This window comes from Ursus maritimus, unplaced genomic scaffold (genome assembly GCF_017311325.1).
Source record: "Ursus maritimus isolate PB19 unplaced genomic scaffold, ASM1731132v1 scaffold_20, whole genome shotgun sequence".
Taxonomy (NCBI): Eukaryota; Metazoa; Chordata; class Mammalia; order Carnivora; family Ursidae; genus Ursus; species Ursus maritimus.
In genome coordinates this window covers 40,705,309-40,726,081 of record NW_024424453.1, presented here as the reverse complement: position 1 = coordinate 40,726,081, position 20,773 = coordinate 40,705,309, and the positions used below count along the sequence as shown (strand labels likewise).

The following is a 20,773-nucleotide window of genomic DNA, read 5'->3' as shown; positions in this document are numbered from 1 at the left end:
CCTACGAACGGTTCACTTATGCCATCTGGCAACTAACTAACTAAAGAGCGAGGCTGTGGTTTTCTAAGGTGGCCACAGTGACATCTCCCTTCCCAGCAGCTCTTCTAAAGTGACCAGCGAGAGGAGGCGCTGTGTCCCCTCCTCCTTGCATCTCAGTGGGTCTGTGACTACTTTAATCAATAGAATTTGACAGAAGGGACTTCAGGGAGCGTGCAAGGCTGGGAAATAAGAGGCCACACGTCTTCCACTTTGCTTTCTGCAACCCTAGCTTTTGGACCACGGAGCCACCCCGTAGTAAGTCTACTAACTCCGAGACTGCCATTCTGTGAGGAAGCACAGCCCCAGCAAGAAGGCACGGGTCCGTGTTCTGCTCAGCGGCCCCGGCTGAGGTCCTGGTCAACGGGCAGCATCGACTACCGGGCCTATTGCTGAAGACCCTTCCCAGACACGGAGACACCGGCAGCTGCCGAAGCTTCTCAGCCGAAGCGCCAGAGCGCGGAGCACAGACAAGCCAGCTCTGCTGTGCCCCGCCTGAATTTTTGACCCACAGAATCTGTGAGCAAGAAGGAAAAGTTGTTTTCTGTCCCCAAGATTTGTGATGGTTTGTTAGCTAGGCCGCGAGGGTAACAACACACAGTTTGGATGATTCCGGGTCATTTTACCTCTATACAATTTTTACCTCACACACTTATTTTAGAAGTTGAACTCTAAAGAAAAAGGCATTGCACTCTCCTGTCTTACCTACGCAGTAGAGTTATATGAAGCCAGGAGACACTGTATTTGTAAATGCTCTGTAAACCACGCTAGGTCCCGTACATATAATGTTAGGAGTTACCATTTCATAATGAAAAAAGGTATCTGTTATTTCACTGGTGTGCATGACAAGTGGGGAAAGACCAATATTTGAAATTCAAAACCAGTTCAACTTGAGGCCAAGAAGTGACCTTAATAATTGATAAGAAAATAGTCACCTTGGCAGACACCAAGAGGCTGCCTCATTGGGTGGCAAAACCAACCCAAATGTTGGGTTTGCATCATCTTATCCCATGCCAAAAAGCAGGGCAGCAACGGATAGCAGGGAAGAGGCAGCAGGACACATGGGGCAGGCACCCCTGCATGACCTGGAGTGCTCAGAGGAGAACGCTCCTAAAAATGAAAATGGAATGGATGAGGGTGCCTACTGAGATTGTCATTCTTTCTTTCTTGCCTGTGAGGACATGCTCAGCCGACATTATCCTAAATATCTACTCCATCTGCCCCTTAACCTCTGCCCTGGGATAACTTGGACCCACCAGTCTTTGGCATGACTGAGCTCTCATCCAGTTTGGTTTTTTCCTATTGCTTCTAATTTTATTTACTATCAGTGGATTCAACAAACATCCATTGAATGCCTACGTCATGCCGAGTTTGTCACAGGCACGGGAAATACAGAAGTAAAATAAGACTTGTGAAGTCCCTATTCTCGTGGTACTTAGGTGCCAGTGGGAGAGAAAACCAGTACATAAGTAGATGATGAAATAATTTCAAAGAGTAGAAGTGCTACGGAGGAAGCTCCACTCCCCTGCAGGAGCCCAGGCACATCAGGGTGGCTGCCAACACTTCCGTTTCAATGAAGACTCAACAGGCCACATTGGAGGAATGTTGACTGCACAGAAGAGGAGAGTTGTAGGCATAGGACCGGGACTCTCACATAAAGAGAGGGATAGCAGTCGCCCTTTAACTTTATGGGGAGTTTTCCAGAGGGGCAGGGATTTATTTAAAATTTATTTATTTATGGGGCGCCTGGGTGGCTCAGTTGGTTAAGCGTCTGCCTTCGGCTCAGGTCATGATCGTGGGGTCCTGGGATCAAGCCCTGTGTCGGGCTCCCCGCTCAGCCGGGAGTCTGCTTCTCCCTCTCCTTCTGTGCTCTCTCTCACTAATAAATAAATAAAATCTTTTAAAAAATTTATTTATTTAAAAGTTATTTAAAAAATGAGAGATGTGTTAGGATCAAGTTCAGTCAGAGAGAGGAAGTTTGGGTGGGACATAATTTTTTTTCCTAAATCTATCCTATGAACCATGCTCAAGGACCTAGACAACATTTTTGGCAGAAAAAAATAAAATGTTTTTTGGCAGAGACTAATGGTATAAAAAACAGAAGGCACAAATAAGAGGGTTTTTACCCAAGGGGTTTTATGTAAAGCCCTTGCTAGGGGCCGAGTTTGATACTGATGGGGAGAGAATTCTTCCATGGCAGGCAAATGCAACTGTATGAGACAAGTGCACTGACAATCACATGAATATGAAAAAAGAAATAATCTGTGGTGATTCTTGAAGCAGAGAGGAGGGTAAACACTAGGGATGCATACCAACATGGCCCGTCCTCCTAGACACACAGTATGGTTGCATTTCTCTATTCCATTTGTATTGGGTAGGGCCACAGAAGTCATTTTCCTCAGGACGGTTGTTCGTAGAAGTGACAGAGCCTCCAACAGAGAGGGCCTTCGAGATGGGGAGGAGAGAGGTGGCTTGTGCTCTAGCAAGGTTTCAGAACCTAAGATTAACCCACGCCACTTTGTGCTTCCAGATGGCTTGAGTAAAAAGAAGAAAGTGTTCCAAAGACATCAAGTTTCAAAAGAACCATTTTTTTCGAACCAATGTAAATTGTTTTACAGGTCCTTGTAGGAATTTCAGCTTTATTATTTTAAAATTCGTTATTAACATTCTAAATACTGTAATACTGAAACATAACTTCTCTTCAGTTTCCACTGCTGTGCCATGGGCATACCTAGAGTACCTGACAAGGTCTTGACATGATACAGGCAAAGATTAGCTCCTCGGAGGTCACTATTATCTCTCATTCAACGCTCTCATTTCTCCTGTGATAGCAGAGGAGAGGAATGCTATTTCTGAGGCCTAGAGCTCATAAGATGGATGAAACCGAATCAAATAATAAAGGAATACCTGGTCATACCTGACCTAGACTCACTAGTTCAAAAAATACTCCTTTTCTTTTTTTTTTATTTTTTATTTTTTTTTTAAAGATTTTACTTATTTATTCGACAGAGATAGAGACAGCCAGCGAGAGAGGGAGCACAAGCAGGGGGAGTGGGAGAGGAAGAAGCAGGCTCATAGCAGAGGAGCCTGATGTGGGGCTCGATCCCAGAACGCCGGGATCACGCCCTGAGCCGAAGGCAGACGCTTAACCGCTGTGCCACCCAGGCACCCCTACTCCTTTTGTTTCTTAAACCACCAGATCCATGGTATCAATCCTGTGGACTCTGTCAGAGCAAACATCCCACACTTGGGTATAGCAAAAGAAATGACTTCATTAGGAGTTTGTGTTTAAGAACAAGTACCTCGGGTGGTGACCATTAGGCTCACCTAGGCTTGCTGTGTAACTCACAACTGCATTCAGATCCTACCTGCCACAAATAGTTACAGACACCAGTACCATACCTGAATGTACGGTACGTACGCGAGATTCAAACTGTCGGTCAACAGGCAAGAATTTGCACCAGATACGCACCGAAACAGAACCTACGTCCCACCTAACTCTTAAAGCAGGAAATAATCTTTTAAGACCAAAATACGACTGAATGAGGAATTTTACATTTCATTCTATTTGGGGGGAAGTAACCAGAATTCGTGGATTCATTTCGAATACCCTCTTCCCATAATTTCTGGCATTGGGCTGCTAACTTTCATACTTTTCCTGTCACAATTCAACGCAACAAATATACTGAAAATTATTCAAGCATTTTAGCTTCATGTTTTCACGTTATCACAAACATAATATCTTGGACATTCAAATGGAATAGATGCCATCAAAAATATCTTACGGAGTACTGCGTCTATAAATTTGCTGACTTAGGGTACCAACCAGTTGCACGAACATCTAGCCCAGCAGGACATGCCTCTGGAAACTAATACATATCAAAAACATGCACCCCCCCCAATTCTATTATTCTGAAACTAATTCTTTATGTTAACGAGGAGTACTATAAATTAGGACAGCAGCTTTCAGAAGTACTTGTTGGTTAAAAGTACGCCCACACTCCCAAAGCCCCCAGATACAGCAGAGCTCATCTACAATTTGAGTTTGACATATGGACGTGAGATCCAAACTAAAATTCTCATTTCCCTGTGGAGCAGTCAGATGATCCCTGCTGGGTTTGACTGATAAGGATAATTTTCATGATTTGGGGGACTTCCCAGGCCCGTATGAATAGCGGTGTTGTATACTTAGACTGCTGCTATTTTCAGATTCAGAGGCACACAGTTGCTCGATCATTCTAGTTTCTCCAAATTTGTGTAGCCGTGAAAATCCTTTAAAAAAACCAAAGTATTTCTCCCCCTCACTGACCTACCTCAGAGTTTCCTACTGCTCATTATTTTAAGGCTCACAGAATCTGAGAAGTCCATGTTACATGCCCCAGTTCAGACCTGCAGCCAATATAAAGGATTTTTTTTTTTCCGGACCCAGAAAAAGCCTCCATAGTAGCAGAACGGAGAGAGTCACTGAAGATTTTGCTTTTCCTTCTTGGAATATTTACTTTGCAAATCCACCAATCTCTGTTATAAATGAAGCATTACATTGAAATCCTGAGAGGGAAGAGGTGGCCCCTGTTAAAACCCAGAGGCTGCCTCAGGAACACCTGAGTGTAAGTTCCTAAGTTAAATCTACTCTCTATGCCTTTTTGCATTTTGACGCGAGTGAGCAGGAAGCAGACGGCCTAGCAGATGGGCCACCTCGACTATACTGACAAGTTCGACGACAAGCTTTATAAAAACAGTTCTACCTTGTACACTCATGCAGTCTGCACTTTGCTACTTTTGAAATAAAACAAAACCAACCCAAACAAAAATGCCCCAGGCGACAGCGCTGGCCACAGAGCCAGTGCCAGAAATCTGGGCAGGACGTTGCTAGCAAAGGAATGTCATCTTTTCAATATGGAACAAGGAACAAGGCTCTAATGGGGCAGGGCTGCCAGAACCCCGCTTTTCCCCTCCACCCCAGACAATGCCAGCATTGTACAGGCGGAGAGGCACACAGCATTTGACTCCCCTCTCTCAAGTTTTTTCAGGGATGAGTTCTAGGGACCACAGAACAAAGTTTTCCCCATTCTGGCACTGCTGATCCATATGACACATCTAGCTGCCTCTCTGAAGTGGAAAAATACTGAACAAAAACAAAAACAAAACAAAAGACCCAGTTCGCATAAGGCGCAAGAGAAATTCCAATCGCCAAGAAACGATCACGGTGGGAGCAATTCAGGAACAAAGGCACATCTAGAAAGATGTGTGATTTTCAGGCCATGCTACAGGATTCTTGTGCTTAAGGACACACATGTTTGGTACAACATGAAAACAAAGCAACTGTTTCATCTGGTGCTCCAGAGACGGGACAGCAACATGTTTCCAAAGCTGGAGGAAGAATTGGCTTTGTAGGTCCTTAATGAGAGACATATGTCAGTCTCCAACAGTCTGCCTGCCGAAGGGATTTTCTGGGGTCATTCTGGCTACGTGTGATTTTTGCCTTGTGGAATCTAACCCCTGCTAAAGGTCTAGCCGTACTGGAGAGACTTTGCCGGTCTCTCAGAATGTCGAAATGGAACATATTAGCAATATGGAGATGTTTAGAATCATACACTTTGAAAAGACAGTTTGAGAAAATTCAGGGAAAATGCAATGCAGAAATGTATCCAAGTTGGTTTCCAGGAGAAACCACTTCAGTAACAGAATTAGATTACAGATCAAGAGCGTGGATGGTAGAACTTGGTCTCATAGACTCTTAAAAGTTTCCTTAAGGGGCGCCTGGGTGGCTCAGTCGTTAAGCGTCTGCCTCCGGCTCAGGGCGTGATCCTGGTGTTCTGGGATCGAGCCCCACATCGGGCTCCTCCACTAGGATCCTGCTTCTTCCTCTCCCACTCCCCCTGCTTGTGTTCCCTCTCTCGCTGGCTGTCTCTATCTCTGTCGAATGAATAAATAAAATCTTAAAAAAAAAAAAGTTTCCTTAAAAACTGGAGGGGGGGGGGACCCATGCCACCTACTTCTCAAATTGGTATGAAGATCAAATAAAAAACCGAAGGCAGAAACTGTTAGCTATGCACTGAATTCGTTATTTCTTTCCATAAGAATAGGTCTGTCCCCATGCACACGGCTAGACTACATCTTTTGTACTTGCTTCTGGTCACATGAGCAGCTCTTGCTGAGTGATGCATGCCACTTCAGGCCCTGGCTTTTCAGAAGTAGGTCTGCTGCTTCCCCATGCTTTCTTTCTCGTTCCCGATGATGCGAAGCACCTAGTAGATGCCAAGCCAGAACGCTAGAAAGAGCCAGATGTCCTAATCCCTAATCTCTCCCCTGTGGAAGAGAGAAGAAACCAACCAGGAATGCATACCTTGCACTGTTACGTGAAAAAGAAAAAAAATTCTGTATGAGATATCGCACATTTTAGAGTGTTTTTTCTTTTTCTTTCCTTTTTTTTTTTGTACTGCAGCTAAGCTCAGCCTAATTTAACCCCATATGTGAAAACGTTCTAGAAACATTAAGAGGCAATATCAATGTAAGATATTTTTACTGTTTCTGTGGGCTTACACAGGTCTGCAGGTGGGAGTAAGGCAACGAAAATGGAGGGGTGGGGGGCGGGCACCAGGGGCTCACAGCTGTGCCCTCATGAAGAGAAATAAAGGGGCTGTTAAAACAGGATGCCCTTGACAATTTCACTTCATATTACTTTTTTTTCCAAGTGTTCACCCAGGAGAAAGAAATACAGAATTGAAAGCTCTCTATTTAATCTCTCTAGTAAAAGGTTTAGAAAGAGAAAAGGCTGAAACATTCATTTCCCAAAAGTAACTAAATCATCACCTAGGACTGTATAAATTTGATTTAAACAAATGATTTTCGGTCATAATTTCCATCACTCTCAGGAAACCCTGAAAGTATACTTTTATTTCCCTGACAAAAATACATTTTTGTTTTTATTTGGTGTAATTGTAAGACATGGTCACAATTCATTTTTAGATGATGGTCTCTAGGAATTTTGTAAAAGCAACTTCTTTTGCTGCCCCCCACCCCCATTTGCTTTAAATCAGAAAAAAGAGTGTTGATTTTTGGTGATCTTTTTTTTAATTGACCAAACATGAAACAGGCACTTGAGACATCACTCACTGAGAGGTGAGCCATTTTCAAAGCAGTAGGTTAACTACGAAATGAATATTGGGAACTATTTCTCTACTGTATGACAGAGGTAAAACTTTTACCAAAAATTACAGACCTTTAGTTTGTCTGATGTAACAAAAAAAGGCTAATGAAAGACTCTAGATATTTTTAAGCAATAAGCAAAGTAAGCATTTCGACAAGCATTTATGAACTTTTAACCGTTAGAAAATTTATAAACCATTTAAAAACACTAAATTAAATATATTGTTTTTACCAAGCCAACATGAGAAAAAAAAATACAGGGTTGCAGCTAATTCAAAATTCACCCCCCACTTCCTGTTTATTCATACACCAGGGGAAAAAAAAAAAAAGACTTCTGTCTTTTCAACCCAAAATGATTTCTCAATGTAGAACAACATTTATCCAGAAGAAGAAAAGTGTTTTCTCCTTCAGTAGGATCTATTACTGGGAAAAGCCAGATCGCCATTTCAGCTGTCTTGATGTTTGTCCACACGGAAGTAGATTCTAGATGTTGAGATTTTTATTTATTTTAAAGCACTAAGAACCCACAGTGTTCTTCAGTATATCATTCCAGTTGCAAGTCCTTAAGAGTTTGCTTAAAGACAGTATCAAAGACAAAATAAACCTTTGCAACAGAAGGGTTAACTCTGAGGTGGAAGACAGAAATTACTAAGAAAATGAGCTGCACTTTGGCCATGAAAGGCCTTTTCCTGTTTATAAATTTTATAAAAGTTTTCATTAATGCATCATCACCAACCCTATATAATTAGAGGCAATTAATTATATAATTAGATAGGATGTATAAAATTATACTATGTGCATTACCATAGAATTATATACTGGCTTGATTATGTCATTTATTACTATATTAATTCCTCTATAATTAGATCTAATTTGTGATAAGAAATCATTCATGCACTGAGGCCCTACTACGTGCTAGACACTGAGACCAGCTCCAGCCCTCTAGGAGTTTAGAGTCTAAAAGAAGAAGCTGGTATCAAACCAATGCCTCCACAAATAATAAGCTGATTACAGTTGTGGTAAGTGCTACAAAGGAGAACAATAAAAAATGTAAAAGAGGAGGACCTAACCTGGGGGTTCGGGAGGGAGAAGTCTTTTTAGAGGAAATGATATGTAATGAGTCTTCCAGAGTGTCTTTAAAGCCTGGCTGATCCCCAACTGCTTGCACAGGGCTATGCAAAACTAATGTCAACAGAAAGGATAAATTTCCATTTTTCCACATATTCTTCATAAGCTATTCTGAGTTCCCTTGCCTTCAACTTCTGCCTTGAACACTCTTCTCCCCTTCCCCCTCTGGGAAATGCTTATACGTCTATAAAATTGTCTCTTGTATAAAGCCTTCCTTGAACGTGTCAGAGGGATGGGAGGCTCGGTCTCTGCACTCACCAAACCCCCTAGGCATCACAGCACTCGGTACACACATTATTGGTCTCCTTACCCTTTGTTCAGCCATTCAGGCCATAAATATTTAACATGTTCCTGTTATCCAACAGGCATCCATCTATGGACTTTATAAACACTAGGATACAGCTTTGGGAAGAAAATACATAAAACCTTTCACTTCTATACCTATAGCTTGTCTCAGAGGTGTTTAATAGATGACTGATTAATGAGAGATTAAGTCCACTGCTATAACTCCACTGCTGGCCGATGTTAACAAGGAGATGAGCTCTTTGGGTCTACGAGGGGACCTATTTCGTGTGGTTCAAAAACTTAATAATAAACTTGATGGCAAGCTTCACAATTCACTTTTAGCTACTACCGAATGCAGACACTGTCCAGTTCTTGTTACTGCCTTTTGCATGGTATCTCATTCTTGGGGCTCAATGCCGTAGCAAGCCTTTAAAGAGAAGCAACCACCAGGACCGGAAAGCCAGAAAAGTTCTCGAGGCAGAGCATAATGTTCATGTTTTTCCATGCAAATTAAAACCAAAAAAAAAAAAAAAAACAGAAAAAAAGTTTTAAATGGCCTTGGTCAAATAAAATCATTAAGCACATTTATAGTATTTAATAGAAGTTCTAAAATTAAGTGCAGACATCCATCTTTCTGATTGCAAAACTTTTTGTGACAGAACATACTACTTGCTGTCTGCCAGAAAAAAAAAAAAAAAAAAAACAGCCCAGCAGCCGAACACTGTCATGGAGATGAGGGCCTCCCTTCTTCAGAGGCAAGGAAAACAAAGGCAGATGAGAAAATGGACAAAATTAGCCCTGAGGGACTGAGGGGGCTAGGGGAGTTTAAACTCTTAAAGGCTGCTTTAAATAGAAGGCTACCAACGTGACCTTGAGCAAGCATTTCCTCTGTGCCCTTCTGGGGAAGGCGCACCATCATGGCCGCACCCGGGGGCTCTCCACGGGGGCTGAACAGTGGTTCCCAAATGCTAGCTTATGGATGGGAAGTTTCCACTAGTCAGTGGCAAAGCAGGGAGAACAAGGACGAAGTGCCATTTGGGAGCGTGCCCGTGGGCGGGTCCTGTAACCATCCCTTCTTGGGAAAGACTGCCTTGAAAGCTCTTCTTTCTTTTACTTTTTGTTATAAAAATGCCATTTCTTTTATGAAATGATCAAGACAATAGGATTTTCTTTTTAAATATGCTCCCACCTGTTTTTAATTTGTTGCCCCTTGAAACCCCCCGCTCTAGAACACACCACTGCTTCCTACCTTCTGTTTCGGTGCAGCTAAAGCAGTGGAATGTTTTCCAACAGGCCTAAGACTTCAATCCTAGCCCTCAAAAGACTAGCTGTGTGACCTTAGCCATGTTCCTTTGCCTCTCTGAAACTCAGTTTCCTCATCTGTAAAATGGGTATCATCAAGCCTACCCTCCCCCCCCAGTGCTCTTGTGAGAATAAAATGAAATAAGAGAATAAAATGCCCCAATGTACAGAGAAGGTATCCAACAAGGGCAGTTTTCTCCTTCCCCCTACCCACTTCTCAACGTACATACAGCCACACCACATCAGCCATCCCTAACAAGAAATGAGTACAATACTGGGTATACTGTTTTACCACTGTATTTGATGTAGGACTGGGTTCAGACTTGTGAATTTGAGTTTTACAAATCTGTGGAGGCCCGGAGAAGCTAACAGATACAGCAAAGAAAGGAAGAAATAGCCTTGGATTCTAAGTATTCAATTTCTGTCCTGAAATGCTTTCCCCTGTTAATCACACAGCTGGTTTCTTCCAGGCATAAGATCTCCCCTGGACTCCCAAATAAGTCAGGTGCCCCTCCACTATTGTTTGCAGACCATTCTGTTCCTTTTCGTCCAACTCTGAACTGTTTATCATCTGTACATTATTTATATGAGACAGTAAGTTCCAGGAGGAGCATCTCCTTTGTGTTCACTCTTGTAACTCCAGTGTCTCACGTAGGCCCTGGAATTTAGTAGGTGTTCAATAATTACTTGCTAGAAGATGATGGGATGGTGAATATAGCTATCAGAAGAGACGGACACATGAAATCAGGAGTTAACAGAAGATGGTATATCATGAAATGCCCGCTCTAATATACTCACCCTTTTGCAAGGTGACTTTGCCACTTTTCCCTTTCAAAGGTGGAGTCTATTCCTCCACCCATCAGACTGAGGCTTGACCATGTAACTTGTCTGACCAACGGGGCGTGAGCAAATGTGATGCAACCAAAGGTTTGCGCATTGGTGCTTGTCCGCTCTTACTGATGGGAACGCATCCAGCACCCTGTGAACAAGTCCAGGCTAGGCTAATGGATGAGGAATGACAACATGGGAAGAGGATCCAGGCATCCTGCCAAGGACCCAGTCATATGAGGCCACCTAACCCACCTGACCCAAGACAAGCCAGCCAAGACAAGAAAACCTGTACAGAATTGTGACAATACATGTCTACTGTTTTAAGACAACAAGCATTTGGGTTATCTTTTAAGCAAGAAAAGCTTACTAAGGTAGCAGCTCATAAAACATTCCACAAACCTCTCCGAAGTAAGATGCTAGGTGCTTCTGGAAGTAGTTCACTTATAAGGAAGCTGCTAATTTCTATGACTTTGGATGATAAAGAAGTTGGAGCTGAGTGGGAATGAGGGGGTGGAGTAAAAACAGAGAGAGAGAGAGTAGTCTCGAACCTCCCACCTTGGAGCTCTGGGCAAGTGGACATCAACTTTTGTTAAACACCATTTCTTTCTTTCTTTCTTTTCTTTCTTTCTTTCTTTCTTTCTTTCTTTCTTTCTTTCTTTCTTTCTTTCCTTCTTTCTTTCTTTCTTTCTTTCTTTCCTTTCTTTCCTTCTTTCCTTCTTTCCTTCTTTTCTTTCTTTCTTTCTTTCTTTCTTTCTTTCTTTCTTTCTTTCTTTCTTTCTTTCTTTCTTTTTAAGATTTTGTTTATTTATTTAACACAGATAGAGCCAGCGAGAGAGGGAACACAAGCAGGGGGAGTGGGAGAGGAAGAAGCAGGCTTCCTGGCGGAGGAGCCTGATGTGGGGCTCGATCCCATAACGCTGGGATCACGCCCTGAGCCGAAGGCAGACGCTTAACCGCTGTGCCACCCAGGCGCCCCAAACACCATTTCTGAAGCAAGTGGGGAAGACGTCCTGCATTCCCTGGCTTACGGTCCACCAGAAACAACTGGCCTGGCACCTTTGGCATGAGTGCTTTGGACCATCAAATTCTGAGTTTTAGAAACTATAAGAAAGAACATATCACCATGTACTTTAGCAGAGTGCAGGAAACGAGGCCCAGGGGCCAAGTATGGTCCACTGCTTATTTTGATAAATAAAGTTTTATTGGGGCATCTGGGTGGCTCAGTCAGTCAAGCACCTGCCTTCAGCCCAGGTTATGATCTCCAGGTCCTGGGATCAAGTCCAATGTCAGGCTCCCTGCTCAGCAGGGAGTCTGCTTCTCTCTCTCTCTCTCCCTTTGCCCCTCTATCCCCACTTGTTCTCTCTTTCTCTCTCTAATAAATAAATAAAATCTTTTAAAAAAATAAAGCTTTATTGAAACATGCCCATGGCCATTGTTTGACATATTGTCTGTGGCTCCTTTCATACTACAGTAACAGAGTTGAGTAGTTGTGACAGAGACCAGATGGCCTTCAAAGCCTAAAATATTTACTACCTGGCTCTTTACAGAAACCATTTGCCAACCCCTGTACTGGAGTAATCAGAGTAGGTTCAATGGAGTGGTTGGGTCTTAAACTGAGTCTTGAAGGAAAGAGCCGGTGTTTATTTTTGGTATAAAGAAATGGAGAATTGCTCAAAGAGCATTACGAGAAAGAATACTAAGAGTATAACTGATGTTACAACACTGTGCAAAAGTCATTAAGTTAATGATAACACAAAACATAACTGAATGTATATACCACTCACTATGTGCCAGGTACTGTCTATATGTTTCACAGTAACTCATTTTATACTCACAGCAATATTATGAAATAGACGGTATAATTATCTCCATTCTTCCAGATGAGAACAGAGAGACACAGAGAATTAAAGATGTCAGCCCAAGGTCACAAAGCTATCAAGTAGCCTAACTAGAATTCGAATCCTGGTATCCTTACTCTAAACTCCATAATCAATATAAAATATGATGAAGACCAAAACTGCGCATAAATTCTACCTATGAGCAATAACACGGTTTCCGAAGGACACGTGAAAATCAACTTTATATTGTTAAACCTTCTTGGCTAACCACAACGCATGTTCATTTTATGTACTCTTTGTCCCCCACAAAAACTGCCATGGCTCAGCTGGAAATCCCCTCAACGGGACATCCCAATGGAGCATCTAGTGGTTATGTTGCCATGGTAATGCTGTGTCAACACAGTAGCCACTGGGCCATTCCAAGAGGTGGACCATAACCCGTTCATTAAATTCTGAGCCTGAGACTGCCACCTGTTCCCTAAGAAAACAGAGGTTCTCTTTCCCAAACAATAGTCAATAAGTGAAGACAGGCTGAAGCCACCTTGCAAATTACTTCATAGATATAAACTGGGTTCTGTTCGGCAGTCCTATTTTAGAGCAGAGGCCCCAAATCCAGAACAGTGATCTTTGATCTCTAGCCAAAAAATGGGCCAGCCCTTACAGGTCAATCAGGGACCCATGGTGTATCTCCTGGGAGCTCAAAATGCATCGGGCCCATTATAAACAACCAAAGTAAATACAGGCAGAATTCCAGAAGAGAAGTTGTTTCTTGATTCATTACCTTACTATCACATGGGAGAGATTCGTAACAGAGAGTCTCTAATACGATTAAATTTTAACAGACTAACAGAACTTAAATTGATACATCTCTTTTAGAGGGCATTTTGGCAATGTGTATCAAAAGCCTTAAAAATGTTCAAAGCCAATGACTTAGAAAGTCCAATTCTACGAATTTATCCTAAAAAACATTATCACGGCTATACCTCAAGGCTATCCATTAAAGCGTTATTTGTAATAGAGAAAAACTGCAAACACCTTAAATGAACAACTGGGAATTCGTTAAATAAATTATGATATAACCATAAGTTACTACATTAATGTTATAGCCACAAAGACTATTCAGTTGTTTAAATTGTGGTCATGAAAAACTATTACATTTAAAAAGTAGATTAAAACCAGCATCTACCGTAAAATTCTATTTTTATAAAAACCCAAAATAACAGCACATATATATGTACTCATAGAAAAATAGATTTAGCAGAGGTTTTCTCCCCAGGTAGAACTATGGTGGTTTTAATTTTCCATTTTTTATACAAGAAATTTTGCACTGTTTTGTAACTTTTAAATATGGTAACAGTTATATTTATTTATTTTTTTTAATTGTATTCCTCCCCTTCGGCTGTTACATTATACTTTGGCCTTCAGTTCTGTGAATTCTACCACTACGTTTTCCCAGTAAGCCAAAATGCAGACCAGTCTTTCTCAACAACAAGCAGTCCACGTTTCCAGAGATCCACCCACAATACAAAACCCCTCAATTCTGACAATTGGCTGGCCAGCCTTACTGGGCTTTTACTCTCTTAAAAAGCTACGCCATAAGATGGACTCTGAATGGCTCGATCAAGTTTATCAAAGTTGCCTGTGCTGGTATGGGTTTTGTTGTTGTTGGGGTTTTTCCTAAAAAGAGTCAGAGTCCAAAATTAAAGCAAGAGGTCAAGGGAATTAGCTGACTAAGAGCTGATTAAAACAGTTTGTACTGTACAGATTGTGAAACAGCTGAATATTGTAGGGCCTGGAATCTGGCGGGGAAGAGAGATGCTGGGTAATTTCTTTTCCCAGGACAGAATGGGAGCAGGTAAGCGGAGTTAGAACATAACCACATTCCGATTTCTAGACAGGACATGACTTAACATTTTTTGAAATAAAGGAGTGTCTTTTCATTGCACTTTCAAACGATCATTAGGAAAGGGTTTATTTATATATTGCACAACAGGTGGACAAAGTCAACTGGGGTTTGGCTGCGGTTTTCCCAAATTTCAGGATAAAGTTAAATAGGTTCAGCTAGCAATCAATAATAAAAGTAATAATTAGACACACAAATGTTTCGCTTTTCATCCAGCTGCCAACTGGCAGCTGTGTGAACTTTCCTGACCACCTTATCTGAAGCGACTGGAGGAAAGGACACTCCTTTAAAACAACCAACACAATCCCAGAGGCAGAGAGATGTTCCCTGAACTAGCCTTGTTCAGTAAAATAACCCATGTTTATTCAAGTGGCTTGAAAAGAGGAGAAAATTCACATAATTTCTTTCAGGGGCAGAGTGACATTTCTGTGTTTGTTCAGCCTCTAAGTGCCCACGACACTCCAGACTTGAGGGACGCGCCGCGCACTCCAGCTAGGACCCTACTGCTCTGGGTCATGGACCATAAGGCATTCAGTGTGGTGGACTCCAGGCAAAAATGACCCCATCTTTTCCTTACCCTGTATTCCTGCCTCTTATAAATGTGACTTTGCAGCTCCTTGCATTAGAAAGTTGAGTTTCTGTTCCCATCTCCTGAATATCACTGGCCTTATGACTTACTTTGGCCAACAGAATGCTTCAGCAGCGACACTGTGCCACGTGTGAGCCTAGGCCTCAGGGGACCTCATGGGCCTCTGTTCTTTCTTCTGGAACCCTGCCTGTGCAAATAAGCCAGTACCAGCCCAAGAGGCATGAGAGACCACATGGGGGAGAGCCGAGAGTCCCCAGCCAACAGGAGCCTCCGGTAACCCTCCGAACCCCCTAGGGAACCTGCAGCCGATCAGAGATAAACAGCGGAGCACAGCTGAGAGCAGGTGAACCACCCAGAGGAACCTGGCCTGAAGTGCTGCCCCAAAGAACCGTAAGCTAAATGCAAGGTGGCTGTTTGGGGCCTTCCAGCTTTAGGATGGTGTGTTACACCACAGTGCCTAACCAATCCGTATGCTGGAGATAAATGCTAACTCTGGGGGCGCCTGGGTGGCTCAGTCGGTTAAGCGTCTGCCTTTGGCTCAGGGCATGATCCTGGGGTCCTGGGATAGAGCCCCGCGTCTGCTACTCCCTCTCCCTCTCCTTCTGTGCTCTCTCTCTCCCTCTGATAAATAAATAAAAGCTTTAAAAAGAATAATAAATAAATAAATGCTAACTCTGACAAGCCAAATACCAAATGCCACGGAGCACCTGTTGGGAGCACCTGTAATATTCCACCATGCTTATAATTACAATGAATCGCCCAAAGGAGCCATGTACAGAACAGATCTGACCGAGTGTAGGAAAGACCCTAAGGAGGCTTCTATCTGGGGAAGGGCTAGCTCAAGACAGCCATAGTTCCTTTGAAAAGCTGTCTGTGGATGAGTTGGAATTGTCTATGAAGTCATTCTTTGTTTCTTTTCTCTCTCTCAAAAAAAAAAAAAAAAAAAAAAAAAGCAGCTCTTTCATTCAATTAAGACTGTTGGACTCGATAGCAATTGTCTAGCTTGATTCAAAGCAGCCCTATCCTCTCTGACACAGGTTCAGCCTCCACTACTCTGTAGGCTGGAATTTTAAATCCGGCTCTCCTGAATTTATGACACACGCACACAGTAGCAAGTCCCTACAGGCTGAAAATCAAACTGTAATTCAAAGGCCACAGGGCTGAGGAAACAGCCAGAAGATAAATCCCAATTTCAACCTTGGATTCTCAGCAAGTTGATTTAGTGGCTTGTCAGTCATATTTAAAAATAAAATAAAACTACAAAGACAGCAGACGGCATGTTCTAAAGAGAAACAGGATGATGCTTTTCAGGACTCCCTCAAAAAGCTCTTTTTACCTGAAAAGAACTGTTCTGTTATTTTAAGGGCCCTAGAAACATTTGGCCCCCATCAGTCATTTGCAGAAGTTTCTGAATTTTTAACTAATGAGCTAGAAGGAAGAAATGAAACCATCAGATACCACCGAGCCCACCACATTGGAGGTGGTATTACAGACGCCAAAGCTGCCTGCTTCTAGAGCTGGCCAGGCCCTCCCCCCAACGGAGCACGTGGAGAAGGAGCGCACACGGGGTGCAGAGGCATGAGTACTCACCTTGCAGCCCTCACAGGCGCTGACCCCATAGTGGTACCCCGATGATTTGTCCTGGCAGACGAAGCAGGGTTTGTACACACGAGGGGGAGGAAGTGGAGACGGAGGGCTTGGGACCAGTTCCTCAGAGCTGGTACTCTGTGTTTCAATCGCTGTGGGGGAGATGGAGTGGAGGGTGAAGGGGGGGAGAAAAAAAAGAGAAAATGGGTCATTTCATTTGTTTTTCACCAGCAAAATCATAGGCGTCTGCCCCAAGTTTAGCAAGAACACCAGCAAGGACAGACCCACAAAAACACTTGTTGTTGTCGGCCCAGCAGCCGGGACACGGACAGGGACGTGGTGTTCTACAATTCACAGAGCAAGCACATTCGCCACTCTCCCTCGTGGTGCACCACAGCACTGTGAGGGACGTGACTTCCTCACCATGCTACCCTCCAGAGACAGAAACTCGGGGGAGTGCCGTGACTTGTCCAAGATCAACAGGCCAGTGGTAGGGCCAAGACACAAAGTCAGATCTTCACATTGCAACCCCCAAGCTCTTTCTGCTCTTGTTTCCCTTAGCTTCTGATTCGTATAGCGTCTCTGAAATGACTTGCCTGACCCTGTTGCTCACTTAACCAAAAGTAAATTTCCCAAGACAAATGGAGAAAATGCCCACAGCAGCCACTGGGCAAGCATCAGGGGAGGGCCACGCAGCCATGACGGATCTTCACTAGCAACAGCATCAGTAAGACCTCAGCTGCTTCAAGACCGTTCCTTGGACCAGCAGCCTCAGCATCACCTCAGAGCTTATCAGAAGACAGAGCATCAGGCCCCAGCTCAAGCCTAGGGAATCAGAATCTGAGTTTTCACAAAACCCTCGGATTGCCAAATATACAATTAATGTTTGAGAAGCAATGGGTTATGCTGATGACAGCAGAGTCACGCTGCTCTTTGTCCTAGATTTAAAAATACAGGATTCCCCATTTCACTTTTTAACCATCCAAATTCCATGGGACATAGGAATTCACAGAATTTCTTCTCCCATCCCTTCTCTCCAGATTTATGTTCCAAGTCAAAGCAAGACCTGGCCCTTTTCCTATCCCAGGCAAAAATGCACATAAAGTATGATGGAAATGGGGAAGGGAGTGGGTGACCCAAAGTTGTCAAATAATGTTCCAGAATCTTCCAACCTCCAAAGTTCTTTACAATATACGGTATGTTCTCCAGAGTATAGGATTTCCAGTTGTCCCACTACTGTCTTCCAGACTAGATATTCTACTGACTTTATTGTCCTATAGCCAAACCTTCAGAAAGCCGAGGCAATGCTACTCCTTACACACACCGTGAATCCATCCTCATCTCGTAATCCTGCTACGATGCCAGGCCAGCAGGCCACTATCATCTCTCACCTGACCTACTGCCATAGCCTCTTCAATGGTCTCCCTGTGCCTCTGCTCCTACCTAGGGTCCCTTCTTCAAATACATAGTCCGATAACGTTCAAAAGGTAAAAGCGATCCCTCTCCCTTACTTGTCTAGGGCCCGCCAACAGCCGCCAATCAGAGCAAAGTCAATCTCATTACTGCGTTCAACAAGGCTCTTTATGATATGGCCCCTGAGGAACACCAGCAACACCAAGTTCATCATTCTCATTTATCGACTTCTAAACACTAGGCTTCTACTCCATCTCCTGAATAGGCCAAGCTCTCGTACCAACGTAAGGCTACTATACTAACTAACCATTTCCCCTACCTGGAAATTCTCAGACCTTCACGTGTCTGGTTCCTTTTCATCTCTTAGATCTTAAGGTAAATGTCACCTCCTCAGAGATGGCTTTTCTAAGTAAAATGCCCCTTCCCTCTCCTGATCACTATACCCCATTATTTTATTTTCTGTAAAAGCTTAACTAGCATCAAAGTTTAGAAACTTTGTTTATGTACAATTTTATCTTCTCTCTCTGTTACCTTTCTTACTATGAGTTTCATGAGGCCAAGAAAATTATCTGCATCATTTACAACCATGTTCCAGGCCAAGAAGAGGTCCTGGCACATAGTAGGTAGGTTATCAATAAATATTTGTGAATTAACACACGAACTTTTCCCTGTTCCATTTGCTTCTTCATTCCAAGTACTAAGTGCCCCCTAAGGTGTTAAGGTAACACAATTATAAATCAAATAGCTTTCATATACTCATTTGCTTCCTTAAAAAATTAATTATCCTTTTGGAGTAGAATCAACTATAATTATAGTATTTTCATAATTCAGAAGTATCTTGGAATGAATTCATTAGAGTAACGCAGGTCTAGTAGATAAATCTATTACGGTCTTTACTGGTTAAAAGCAAGACGTCTGGGATGAAGACCGCCCTTACTCTGGGCAGCTTGGCACCACTGTGATAAGTATTCTACATAAAGGCTGGCATCGGAGATGTCACTAAAACTCATCAGATCAGCTAGCAAACTGTAAATGCAAAAGCAGTCCCCACACTAAGCTAATCAGCTTCACTGAAAGCAGATGAGTAATAATGACATCAACAAGAAAACAGTACTTGTTAAAAGTACAGAATAATCGATCGTTCTTTGTTAAAATCTAAGAAAAACAAACATGCAGAGAATCACCCCCAACCCTTCTACTTAGAGAAAATGCAAGGTTATCACCTTAGCATACATCCTTCCAGACCACTTTTCTATGCACATAAATGATTTTTGGTTTGTTTAGTAAAATGGACTTATACTCTAGATTTTGTTTGGGACTCTGTTTAACTTACTATGTCATGAGTTTATTTCCTTGTCCATAAATATTTTTCTTGCAAAACATTCTGTTATGATGAATCTCTTTGTCGCTAATCTCAACACAGGCCTATTTAAGATAAATTCTCAGAAGTGGAATTACTAGCTCAAAAGGTATGGTTATTTAAAAATCTTTTGTTAGTTTCTAATTCAGGTTGATAAACTGACTTCTAGAAAGGCTAGGTCACTCCCGATACATCAACATAAGGGAGTCCTCCCCTAAATGCCTCTCCAAACTCCTGGATTGGTTTTATTTGTATGGCTCTACTTCCACCCAAGTGTTCTGACAGAGTTGTGTCGTCACCACCACGATCAATCCTGCATTGTGTTCTCCACAGAAGCAATGTGGGGTGTGTGTGTTTTCATGTTCTACTCACTCGTGTAGAACAGCTAATCTGGCTTGTCTAGGAAAGTTGTAAATAGAATTCTGTTAGGGCTGGATTCAGCTGTCAGAGTTATGCCCTGAATTTCAAAAGTGGGTGGTAATTTCCATAAATATGTCACTTCAAATACATGTCCTAAAGGGAATCCAGCATTTCACCCTCCCAAAGAGAGGAAACGTAACTTGGGCGATTTAATACCCAAGAAATTCAGGGCAAAGCACACTTTTGAAAAGTGTGGGAGCCCTCACAAACCCCAAAACATTTTACAAAGTTTGGTAAAAGCCTTTTCCTATGGGTAAGAGTCATTTATAACAAATGGATGAACCCAGAACGCTTTCCCTGAACAGTTGCCATGAATGGAAGTGTTCTGTTGCAAGCAATCAATAGGAATGGCTCTAGACTTTTATTAAAGCTGTGGTGATTTCCCCAGTAAGGCTATGAACCTTCCCGTGTTTGTGCAGCGGAGACTACAGCATGCCAGGCATTATGTTATACGCCTTAGATGGTGTGCGGTATAATGCCTCAGCTTTGATGGCTTTGCCTGATGGAAAGCAAACCAACAATGAGGACAGAATGCAGTGGTTCTCTAACCTGCTTGTACATTAGACCTACGTAGGGAGCTTTTAAACATTCTAATGCCCAGGTTGTATTCCAAAACTATTACGCCAGAATGTCTGGGAGTGGGAGCCATGGGTGTTAAAAAAAAAAAAAAAAAAGAAAGAAAGAAAAGAAAAAAAAATCCCAGGTGAGTCCAGATTGTAGCAGTTTGGGGACCACCGATATACTACAATGACAGACAGAGCTAAAAGCCTTTTTGAGCCCAGAGAAATCAAAGGAGACTTCCCAGAGGAGGTGATCAGGCTGTGTTTTGAGGATGAATGAATTCTTTCTATTGAGGTTTGTAATATGAATCCTATAAATGCCATAAATGAATCCCATACAAACATAAATAGAGACTTACATATGACAAGAAA

The 20,773-nt window shown here is 42.5% G+C and overlaps 1 protein-coding gene across 1 annotated transcript in view; it reads right to left on the bottom strand.

Annotated features, from left to right (window-relative positions):
* Positions 1–20,773, bottom strand: part of LOC103679782 (retinoic acid receptor beta-like) — a 68,162-nt gene that overhangs the window by 23,247 nt on the left and 24,142 nt on the right. Inside the window, exon 2 of the mRNA XM_008709331.2 lies at positions 16,652–16,800. Coding sequence (XP_008707553.1) covers positions 16,652–16,800 — 149 coding nt within the window. The remainder of the gene's footprint in view (positions 1–16,651; positions 16,801–20,773) is intronic.